The sequence below is a fragment of the Lipotes vexillifer genome, unplaced genomic scaffold (assembly GCF_000442215.2).
Source record: "Lipotes vexillifer unplaced genomic scaffold, Lipotes_vexillifer_v1.1 scaffold250, whole genome shotgun sequence".
Lineage (NCBI taxonomy): Eukaryota > Metazoa > Chordata > Mammalia > Artiodactyla > Lipotidae > Lipotes > Lipotes vexillifer.
In genome coordinates, this window is record NW_006785198.1 from 967,015 (window position 1) to 979,337 (window position 12,323).

Below are 12,323 nucleotides of genomic sequence, written 5' to 3' on the forward strand. Positions count from 1 at the left end.
GGCCATGGCTCACGGGCCCAGCCGCTCCGCGGCATGTGGGAACTTCCCAGACCCGGGCACGAACCCGCGTCCCCTACATCGGCAGGCGCACTCTCAACCACTGCGCCATCAGGGAAGCCCCTTTCAGAGTTTTTTGATGTACATTGTAAATGAAATAAACATGCTTCTACTTGTACTGTATTCCAAGGAACTACAACGAGAAAAATAAAGCTACCAGTATCCCATATTTAAACCAACGGATACATCTATTGCTATGTAATGAATACGTAATATTAAAAGGAATAATTACATCGTGAGACACAATACAACTATTTTTCATGAAACTACAAACTACATAAACTTGAGATGAAACAGTCTGCTTGCTATTGCTGAATATTTAAAAACACATAATGCTGAAGCTTAAATTTAGAGATAAAGAGGTACATTATTATACGTTCTGATAAAAGCCAAATTTATTCCGTTATTAAAACTGAATATAAGCGACACATTATTCAAGGCAGAAAATTTTACTTGGGCAATTATTTATATATAACTTAAAGCATTTCATTTTTATCTCAGTTAATTAAATGGATGCATATGAATATAAGTTACACAGAAATGGAAAGCTATTTACCATCTTCCCTTCACTCCCCATTTATGCTAAAATTAATGTTAAATCTTACTAGTATAAATGTAAAAGTTACCTTTAGCTTCAAATTTTATATATATGTGTGTGTATATATATTTTGACATTTATATATGTATACGTTGAAAGAAGACACAAGTAAAAAAGATATAAAAATAAGTGTGCAAAGTTGCAAGGCAAAAAAGTCTTTATTCTCTTGCAACTATTCACGTTATGGTATAACTATCAGACTCTAATTAAAGTCATTTTCCTTGAAAATCTGTAAGAGAATGCGGAAGTGGCAATTAAAAGTTTTTCACTCAGAAAAATATTTACATAGTGGTGAACTACTCAAGCCAATTTTGTGTTCTTAACTATTACGTATTTCATAATAAATCTAGATGAGTTACTATTACTAAACATTTAACTAGTGCCCCAGATCAAAATCAACAGCAAACTTTCTGGGAAATTATGTACTGCAGCCCTTATTGAAAATGTACAGTATCCACAACATCTTTTCATCATTTAAAACATTCTACTGCAAAAACAAACTGCTGTTTTAGCTTACTTCTCTTTTAAAAATCCTAAATAAAAGCATTCTTATGAACAATGTATTTGAGCTTAAATAAATAAAAGCAGCCCTGCTTATAGAGTCAAGCTTGGCAGCCCAAATGAAATTACTAGAATAAACTTAAGCCTTAGGTTTACATATGAGTGTGTTTATATGTATGTCTTTATCTTTCCCAGATAAATCTAAATGAGGAGAGGGGTAAAATGAAAAGAAAAAAGGTATTTTTCTATCTTTTATTTTTCCTCCCTTGTGACTAGCAATAAAAACTCCTAAGAAAAAAGCTGTGTGCTAGCTTTGGGGACAGGAAAGTAGAGAAGGAAACTTTGAGACTCTTTTCAGTTCCCTGAAAGTAATGAGGAGGAACAAGAGAAAAGAAGCACAGAAGAAAAGATGAGTAGAATAAATAAGTGCTTGCTCCTAAAGTGGTGTCCTCTAGTTCAATTCCCAATGCTCCCTAAAGCAGTCCTTCTCAACTTCAGATCATTTCACTCTCTATCCAGAATCCTAATATATTTTCACAAAGCCTGCTTGCCTTTCTCTTGATAACAGCTAAGTGCCAGGCATGGTACCAAATGGATTATCTTTTTTCATCATCACAGCAACCTGAGGACTGAGGCTATGCAAAGCTGAGTAACTTGTCCAAGGTCATAAGGCTGGTAAGTGGTAGATTTGATCAGAAACCCAGAATCTCTATTCTATTAGCCATTACACTATATGGCATTCTCTCTTGCAGATTCCAAAATCTCACTTTTGTTGGTGCAAGATGAGACTAACATGGAGGGATCTGCTTAAACTTGTCATATATAAGTAGTAAGTATAAATTCATACACATAAAACTGAAGCAGAAAGAGCTCAAGTGCTTTGCTCTAATAGGGGTTAGTTTAAGTATCAAGTATCAGAATAAAGTAGAATGCTTTTGCAAAACTTTTAAAAATGTATCAAGATAGGTGATTGAGATACTAAGAATTCTAGAGCCTACTACTCAAAGTGTGTACCAAACAGCAGCATCTACACTGCGAGTTCGTTAAAATGCAGAATCTCAAGGTCCCACCCCCATACATATTAAATCTTCATTTTAACAAGACTTTCAGAGAATTCATATACACATTAAGTTTGAAAAGTTCTGCTCTGTAACTGCGAACCACACGTTGAGTGGCAAAGGTCTGGAAAACAGCCTTAGGATTCTCAAAACATAAACACCACTTAGAAATGTAGGACTTTCAAAAATCAACACAACACTATTTTCTGCTGAATTTGTAACTCTCAATGTTTTCCTGCCACCAGCAACTCCAATGTTTTATGGCACTCTTCCCAAAACAAAAAACAAAAACAAAAAAATGGACTCACTTGCTTCTGGGGCCACGATGGCAGAATTTCTAACAGAAGAATTTAGAGCTAGAAGACAGTCAAAAAGTATTTGCCTATAGTTACTAGTCTTGAAAGGGCTAATGCATAAAAGAATTTGTTGGAAAATTCATAAAGATAATGTAGCTCATAAAGTTAAGAAATTGAAGCTACAAATACTTGAGAAGGGAACAGATAGAAATCTGCATTAACAGTGTCAACTTTGCTTTAAGATATAATGCACAAGATCACACCAGCTATTTAATACTACTTTTAAAGAACTGTCTAAAGATTTTGAACAGAATATTACATGCCCAAATTTTTTTTCTTTCACAGATCACGGAGCAAGAAGAGTAGAGTCAAAGTAGGCTAATTATTTTTAAAGCAGTAAAAGGCCAAAATAGCTCAACCCAGTGCTTTCCGATTTATTTCTGAGTACTATATGCTAATTAAAACTTATTTATAAAGACTTATAATGAAGTATAGTCAGCAAATAGATTAAAATTCCTTTGTAACCTTAAGGCTTGAAGAAACTTTACAATATTTACTATGTGTAATGACTTTAGATTTCTTAAATAATCATCTCAATTAGTAACAAATTGGTCAATCTGTGAGCACTACATTCCCAACTGCATCAAATCATTGGCAGTATTATACTATCAAAAGTTTTAGTGGTTCTTAGTAGGAGCCAGAAATCAAAACTGAATATCATTTTGGCTTCCATTTGTCATATGGCTTCAAAAATTTCCAAAACACCTAAGTAGATTAGGTATTTCTATCTCCTTATATAGTTATTGTTATAAATTCTAACTATAACTATTTTGAAAGAAAACATTGCCACAAATAATATTGTACAGAAAAATGTGATATAAACCTTCTAAGCTGTTTCTTTTAATACATTTATTTATTTATTTATATTTATTTTTGGCTGCATTGGGTCTTCGTTGTGGTGCGCGGGCTTCTCACTGCGGTGGCTTCTCTTGTTGCGGAGCACAGGCTCTAGGTGTGTGGGCTTCAGTAATTGTGGCAGGCAGGCTCAGTAGTTGTGGCTCGCAGGCTCTAGAGCGTAGGCTCAGTAGTTGTGGCGCATGGGCTTAGTTGCTCCGCAGCATGTGAGATCTTCCTGGACCAGGGCTGGAATCTGTGTCCCCAGCACTGGCAGGCAGATTCTTAACCACTGCGCCACCAGGGAAGTCCCCTTCTGAGCTATTAACAACTTTATACAACCAAGAATATACTGCTTCATAGAGATTACCCAGTTAACTTTTTAGAAAACATGATTAAAAGTAGAATCCAAGTAACCAATTTGAACTAAACATTTAAAGGTGAAGGTTTAAGATGGATAAAGCAATTGACTAAAAGAAAGACTTTAAACCTATTATAGGATTCCCCCATCTTCTTTGCAACTTTAAGGAAGTTACTTGCCCCTCTAAACCTTGTTGAAATTCCATCCATCTCCTCAGTCCAAGCAATTTAATAGAATTAATTGGATCAAACCTCTAAAGAAATTTAGAGTCTCTTTGACCTTATATAAATAGGGGTTTTGGAGTCATAAAGACCTGAGTTTGAATCCACATAATAGTTTGAATCTATATACTAGTATACATAAACCAAATACTAGTTTAAGTGACCTTGGGCAAACTACTTAACCCCTTCTTTGCTTTTGCTGTTGTTGTGCAATAACAGCTGTCATGCCTCCATGGAGGGGGGAGGGGAGGGAAGTAATAAAGATTATATGAAAACCCCACAAAGTATTCAGAATGGTTTTTAATAAGTTCAACTAACCTTCATAAAAAACAGTTTTTAAAAAAATTAACTCTTCAAATCTATACTAGATATATAAACATTGCACAAATTATTTTTATCTTTCCTAAAAGATGAACTGATGATTTGAAAGGAAATAACATCTGAGAAAGTTTTTAAAACCAGAGATTATCTAAGCTTTTGTTTAGATTTCTTGTAAAATATCTAAAATACCATCACATAATAATTCTAATGTGTCATTTAGTTTCTTTTAAAATTGGTTTCATTTAATTAGTTTCTCAATGAAAAAATCAATGAATTCATTCCTAAGTTACTACAGTTATTCTTACTTTTAAAACACTTCAATGTTTACACAACAACTGAGGGTGTTAAAAGCCATCAGATAGTAATGTCTAACCTTTGCAACAAAAGGGTAATACATATTTTACTGAAGTTTTATACAGATTTTTGTTATGGCTAAAAATTAACTGTCTTAAAAAGAGTTAACTGAACCAAAATCAGTGGAGGTAAAGATATAATAGCACTAAAACTTAATAAATGATTACAAATACTTTACTACTGGAAATGCATATTTTAATATAAACAGCATAAAGTACACCTCTCTTCACAAAAATTTACATTCTACTATCTTTTTATTCAGGTGGAATGGAATAAATTTGAGGGAAATTGACAGGTGTGGGTTAGAGAGTTATAGATTCAAACAAACTTCTCATTTTGTATACACTTGAAGTGAATTATTTGATTTGTCCTCATTGTGTTATAAAAAGTTTTGTGAACTTTGTTTCTCCCCGTTTTGTGTTTATTGGTTAAAAAAGTTAATGTGTACAAACCTAGTCCTGTAGGATTTGTAATTCTTAACAGAGAAACTGCCAAGTACTGTGAATACTTTTACATTTCAGCATTTAATATTTTTTAAAGTATTACTGATATGTAAGTCATTATGTTCACTAAAAGTCTTTAAAAGTGTAGTCCGAAAGATCATGTTGTTTTTGGCTCAGTTTAAAGGTACTTCTTTCACAAGAGAATTCTTTTACTATTTACAACGTAAGAGATTTCTAGAATGGATAACTTAAACCTTCAGAGAAAACTAAAAATGACACACATACATAATAGGGAGTAAAATCCTATTATTAGGACAAATATACTTTTTACAAATTCCTTTAAATGCCTACACTTTCTTAAAAAGTACATAAGACATACTTTTCTTCTGATTAAAATGCAAGTGCTCTTCATTTTCCACAATAATAAGATATACCTACATTGTTATGTTTTTAGGGGGGAGGGGGAGGGGAGGGAAAGGTGAAGAGAAGAAACGTGAAATCCTACCTGACTAAAAAGAAATATTACTATGATAGTTTTTTCGGTTTGGTTTGGTTTTGGGTTTTGGTTGTGTGTATCTGTGTACACAAACGCTTCTGACCGGGAGGTGTAATGAGTAAAATGACAGTTTATGAAGCCCATAAAGTCTAATTTGGATCAAATTCAAATTCACAAACTCCACAAAAGTCTACAGATTAGCCCAGAGCTACAAAGAATAAAAGTCAAGGCAGCGCCGCCCAACTCTTAAGCCGACTGAAAAGCAAAGTGTGGTGAACTTAACCTTTACTCACCGTTGCGCTTAGAACTAGGTACACTGGTTCTTAGAGAAGAAAAAACAAAAACCCCAAGTTCCTCATGCCACTGTCTTAAAAAAAAAAAACAAATAAACAAACAAACCCGAGATAAGGCATTATACTAGGTAACCTGGAAATGGCATTAGGCTGCCACTGACGTGACCCTCACTTTGGCACCGGCACGTACCTGTCTGCAAAACCATACCTTCTTCTTCGCTCTTAAGACAGAAGCCCAGTCGGTAAACACACTTTGATTGCAAGGTATCCTACCTGTCAGCGTAATTCTTTGGTCTGGCGGCACCGAGACGACTTGGCTTTCCCGCATTTTCAAAGTGCCCAGATTTGGAGACGTTGCCTGCGCTCGGGTGACTTCGGGGGGTGTCCTACGAGCGCGACCCTTCATTCCCAGGGACAGCAGGCGTCCTTTGTACATCCACTTCTGCAGCTTCTTGACTGTCACCGCGGGCGGTTTGAGGAAGGGGAGCCCCTCCTGGCCGTCTTCTTTGCCGCGGCTTCCCGAGGAGCGGCGGGGGTCCTCGGAGCTGGGAGGCCGGAGGCCGGAGGGCGCCGCGGCCCGGGAGCTGCCTCCGCTCCAGCCGTCCATCCCGCCTCCACGCGGCGGGGGCTCGTCGCGACCCTTCATTCCCAGGGACAGCAGGCGTCCTTTGTACATCCACTTCTGCAGCTTCTTGACTGTCACCGCGGGCGGTTTGAGGAAGGGGAGCCCCTCCTGGCCGTCTTCTTTGCCGCGGCTTCCCGAGGAGCGGCGGGGGTCCTCGGAGCTGGGAGGCCGGAGGCCGGAGGGCGCCGCGGCCCGGGAGCTGCCTCCGCTCCAGCCGTCCATCCCGCCTCCACGTGGCGGGGGCTCGTCCGGTTCCCCGCGCGCGCCGCACCTGATCCAGCTGTCGCTCCGCCACCGCTGTAAGGGAGGCGGCTTGGCACCCACGCGGAGGCTGTCGAGGCTTCTGCTGCAGGACAGCCGCATCCGAGGAGTCCGCAGGCGGCCTCCCCCCGACTCCCTCGGAGGCGACCGGGGCGGGGACACCTGCTGCCAAGGGCAGTCGCCGCCTCCCCGCTCGCAGTCTCGGGGGCAGGCTCGGCGGGCCGCCGCGCCGCAGGGGGAAGGCGGAGCCGCGATCCGCCCGGCCCCGGTCGCCCTGCCGCCTGCCCGAGTCAGGGGGCAGGTCGTGCATGGCCTGGATCAGCAGATAATAGGCCTCTCGCAACTGGATCTGTAGCCTGCCTGTCTCCAGACGGCCGCCCTCCGCCCCTGGGGAGGAGCCAGCAGCCGGGGGAGGCGGGGGCCACCGCTCCGCCTCCGCCCCCTCAGGCTCCGGCGCGGGCTGGGAGCCGCCGGGCAGGTTCTCGTAGTAGTCGGCGTCGTCCTCCTCGTCCTCTACGCTGCCCTCGGAGCCTGGCGGAGCGTGCAGAGAGGCGCGAGTGAGCCCGCAGCCCGAGGGTGCGGCCTCCTTCCCGCCGCGCGGCCGAGGCCAGAGCGCCCCCGACCTCTCCGGCCGCCCTCCCGGGACCCGCGCCTCAGGACCCCACGCCTGAGGCGACGGCGGCGGTCGCTCCAGCCTCGGCCGGGCTCCGCCGGCGCGCTCCCGTAGGGGCCCGCCTGGAGCACCCCCGGCATCTCCCTCGGCAGCCGAAGAGGCCGCCACGGTGGCTGCTGCGGCCGCCCGGCGCCCGGGCCCCCCGGCGGCACGAGGACCCCGCCTGCCCCGGAGCCTGGACAGCGTCCTCCTCAAAGGGTCCGTCATCCCCCTCCGCCTCAGCAGCCAGGCTAGCCCCTGGTGCGGGGAGAGCTCGGAGCCCCGCTCGGGAGGAAGCCGCGCTCGCGGCGGCGGCGACGGCGGCTCCCCATGACCGACACTGGCCCTCGCGGGCTCCTCACATTCTTGGCATAACTCTGCCCCGGGACGGGTGGGGGAGGGCGGCGGCGCCGCAGAGCGCATGCCCCGGAGCCCCGGGCCGCAACGGGGCGCGCGGGCTGCCGGCTGCCGCTCTGCGGGCGTCGGGCGAGGCAAGGCGGAGGGCGGGGAAGGGAGGTGGGTGAGAGCTAAGGAAGACCGAGGGGTGCAGAGAGAGCGCACCGAGGGGGGTGGGGGGTTGCAGTAAGAGTCGAGGCGGGAAAAAGAAGGAGCGGGAAGGTGAGTCTGCGCTGGAGGCTGCAAAGTTCTGGTTGGGGAGACGGAGAAAGGGAAAGTGCCCTCCTGGCTGCCACTCAGTCACCTTCACCACCCTCCGCATTGCCACCACTGCACGAGGCGTGTCCTATAGTGCAAGTCCTAGCTTGAGAGAAAACAAAGATTGTTTTGACGGATAAGGTATGAGTACAGGTGTATCTCACTTAGTGCAGTGTGTTCTAGAAACGTTCCGAATCATTTTAATTTGTACAGGGAGCTGCCCACTTAAAGGAAATTTGCAGAGATTCCTTTTCAATTAGGAAGAATCCTTTTGTCCAAAAAAAATCACCACTGGTGTCTCTTTTTAAAGTCTATTTTTCTTCCTTCCTTCCTTCCTTCCTTCCTTCCTTCCTTCCTCCCTCCCTCCCTCCCTCCCTTCCTTCCTTTCTTCCTTCCTGTTAATGCATGCTAACACAAAATTAATTGTAGCATAAACCAAAACTTGTAAAACGGAGACGCAAATATAGTCTACCCCATCACCTAACACTTTGTTTTAATTAAAACTGGGTTGAAGAACAATTGGGTTGAAATTGAGAAACAATGTTATTTGGAAATACCAACTCTCTCTCAAAAGCATTAAATTCCATGTTCTGTGTAACATTTGTAAAATACCTTGTGTTGCCACAGAGCAGTGGACCTGTTTGTGGTTGATAAGAATCAATCTGATTTCAGAGTTAAACTTTTTAGCGCTTACGTATTAGAAGGGGCCTTTGTCTGAGTACCTCATAAGTGTACTACTAACTCCTAGCACAGTACTTGCACCTAGTAAGTACTCAAGAAATATTTGTTGATTAAACAAATACTTGCATAAGTGAATTTAACTGACCCTATTCTCAACGATATATATCAATGTAAGTTCCTTTTTTTTTTTTTCCCCTATCAGTCAAAGGCTCCAGCCTCTAAATGTGCTTTGACCTATACTTCCTTTATTAGTACCTAGTCTCTGCGTCCTGGAATAATTTTACCTGCATCTCTATTTGCAGAAATCTTACCCATCCTTTAAGATTCCATTCAGCTGCCTTCTTCATGAAGTCGCCTCTGATCTTCCACATGGACACGATCTCTCTTCCTCCAAACTCCAATAGTACTTATTCATACCCACTCAAAGTATGTTTATTATTATTTGTTTTTTACAAGTTGCACCCTATCTCCCATACAAGAAAATTCATAAACTCCTTGAGGGCAGAGACTACTTATACTTGACTTATATATTCTTCATAGAGTATAACATCTTATACACTGTACATGACGAATAAATATTTTAAAACTAATGTCAACTTTAATTTGAAGGAAGCAAATGACTTTAATTTCCAGTCTATTGCCTGACTCTCCACTAGACCATACTCTATTAGTGTTGTTTTAAAATTCTTTCAGTGATGTGTAAGAACATACTTTGTTAAATAATCTTAATTCTCATCTAGGAAAATACAGTGAAATGTTACACTACAATTTGCATACATTACTATTTATAGTTCTACACTGTTTTTATTCTATGGAACCAAAGCTATTTAATGAATAGTCAAGGCATAAAATTATGTCCCAGTGAAATATTCCCACAGGAAACGGCTGATGATAAAGCTGCCAATGGTGTCTATAAACACAATTTGATCTCTATCTCAGAAATTGTTTCCATTCCAACTCTTGTTTGCAAAATCTTTTTATTCTTTGTAGTTAACACAGTTGTTAAGAATACCATAAGTTGCATATCTATGTTAAAATGAATAGAAAAATGTAAGGTGGAAGGTCTTGGTTGAACTTCATCCTTAATTCAACTTGTCATCTTGCTGAGTTCAGGAACTGTAAAACATATTGGCCAGTATAAAACATAATGCAATGTTCTAAGAATTACTCAGAACTAAGTCTGATGCTGTACGGCACAGCTGAACTTAAAGTTGCTTTAAAGTTGAGAATGTTCTAATGCATATATTCCCAATTTTTAAGAAGTATTTTGGGTCACAACAGCAATGAAGGCAGTCATAGCTATGTGACACTATTTAATGACTTTAGAAACGCAAATCCCACTTTTCTGTATGTGCATAACACTTCAATAAAAAGTTTATAAAAACGTAATTCTAAGAAGACAGTGCCCTCAAAACTTACATATACATATAATTAAGACAGTGACAAGATATGAACATAAGCTATATTGTGTAAAATCCTTTTTGTGTTTTAACAATTTCTACCCTATTCCCACAGTTACCTCAATTTTCATATGTTTCTAATCAACAGATTCCTATGAAAACTAGGAGGTAGGGATATATTTTCCAGTGTTTGTACTTGCTTCTCAGTGACTTGGAAATCATCCTGATGCCCCATGAATTAACAACTATGTGTCGACACTATCACAAAAGATAAAATAACTATGGGATAACAGGGCTCTAGTAAGCAGGGAGGTAAACTAGAGATGGGGTCATACTGAATCTAGGAAAAGGCGGGAAAGGCAGGGCAGGTTGAGGCAGAGGGCTAAGTCTAACAGCAGTAGAAGGGAAATATCTAGGTACCTTATGGTTATTTTCTAGGCAATGTAGGGTGCATTTCTCACTGCTACTCAGTCTTCCATTCTTGGTTCTTAGTGGAACCAAAGGCAAGTTTAACTTGGCATTTGCCCAGTTCTCTCTCTCTAAACTGTCTTATGGGGATCCTCTGGTGTAGACCTACATGGTCTGCCATGCAGTTCCACAAATAATTGAAAAAAAAGTGCTTCAGCCTAAAGCTGACCACATCACCACTGCCCTGGGAATCAAAGAAGGCATGTCCTCAATAGAGCAATTTTTTCTGTTAGTTTTCTCGTAACTAACAGTGTCTGGCAATTGGTAATATTCTTTAACTCATCCCACACCTCCAACCAAAGTAATAAAAAGGAGGCTTTTGCTGAGTACACATGTATTTTCTAATATTTAGAAATGTATAATGTTTTAGAATATTCACTATTTCAGCTCCTCTTATTACATATTTGGGATATGCAGAGTAACTTGCTCAAGGTCACCGTAATAAGTGAAGGGGAATTCAGACCCCATCTATCTGATTCCAAAACCACTACAGCCCTGGGATATTTCCTTGTATAGAAAAAGAGAACAGACATTTTCTACTTGCACTGACTTGAACCTTTGCTTTCATAAATTATTTAGTTGGTCACCTTTCAGAAAAGATTTTAATATTTTATGAGCTTTTGTGAAATGCAGCTGAACATTGGAAAGCTGCTTGTTGAACATTTGGAATGCTTCTCTGTGCAGTCCTCTTCAAGGGTGTTAGAACTGAATCCTATAATGTATTCCCTTTTAACTGTAAATATTAAGCCACAATGTGAAACTGCATCCTGTAAATGTCATCTAATTTGAAAAGTAGGACAAGCTACAATTAAATACTTTAAAGACAAAATATATGCATCCTTAAAACCACAGGAGCCCTCAGATAAGCCCCTTGAGAAGTGAACTGGTATAGCCTGTCTTTCCTAAATGACTTGTGCCTCAGGATAACCCATAGTTGAAGGGAATTTGCTCTTTTGCAGAGTTGTCATTCTAATAACAAGATTTGATGCAATATCAACATTTTTTACCTTAAAGAAATAATGGCTCTACTAATGGACCTAGGCAAAAGTCACCAATGACTACTAACATCACAAAGGGAGAAAGAGACAACCTGACACTACACGGCCTCTGATCCAGTACACAACTCCACCTATGATGTATTCTTACCAAAAATGAAACCTGAGTCTGATCAACCTCAGGATCTGATTACCAATTTCCAGGAATTACAGAGAACAGAGGAACATGTTAGATAGCACCATGGGAATGTGATCACAAAATCCAGACTATGGGAAGCTACAGGTCAGAGGATCCAGTTCCTTCAACATATTAACCAATTGCACTGTATGAACTTTCAAAATTTTAATTGGAATCCAGCTTTTCAAATAGATCCTGGCAACTGTTTTAAAGCAATAAAACTTTGAGGGCAGCCAAATAATATACACTGCAGGGATGGCAAGAGAATGTTGAAATCTATGTCCAAGAACTATAATTCCAAACTCTGAGTGGTATAATGGAAATGATCTGAAATCTGATAGAACTAATTCAAATCCTAATTTGATCAATCATATACCCCAAAACCACTGATCATGGTGAACTTTTGCCAACTCCAGATCAGTATTTCCCCTTCCTTCTAAAATTCCACAGATCTTCTGAAATACCACCTGCTGCCTCTGCTTTTGTAGTCATCTACCAACTTCCCCTTCATTCCTG

At 41.1% G+C, this 12,323-nt stretch overlaps 1 protein-coding gene across 1 annotated transcript in view; it reads right to left on the reverse strand.

Annotated features, from left to right (window-relative positions):
* The window catches only part of SYDE2 (synapse defective Rho GTPase homolog 2), a 36,754-nt gene extending 29,665 nt beyond the window's left edge, over positions 1-7,089 (reverse strand). Inside the window, 3 exon segments of the mRNA XM_007457232.1 lie at positions 6,167-6,505; positions 6,746-7,026; positions 7,028-7,089. Of these exon segments, the coding sequence (XP_007457294.1) occupies positions 6,167-6,505; positions 6,746-7,026; positions 7,028-7,089 (682 nt within the window).
* Between the last annotated feature and the right edge of the window lie 5,234 nt (positions 7,090-12,323).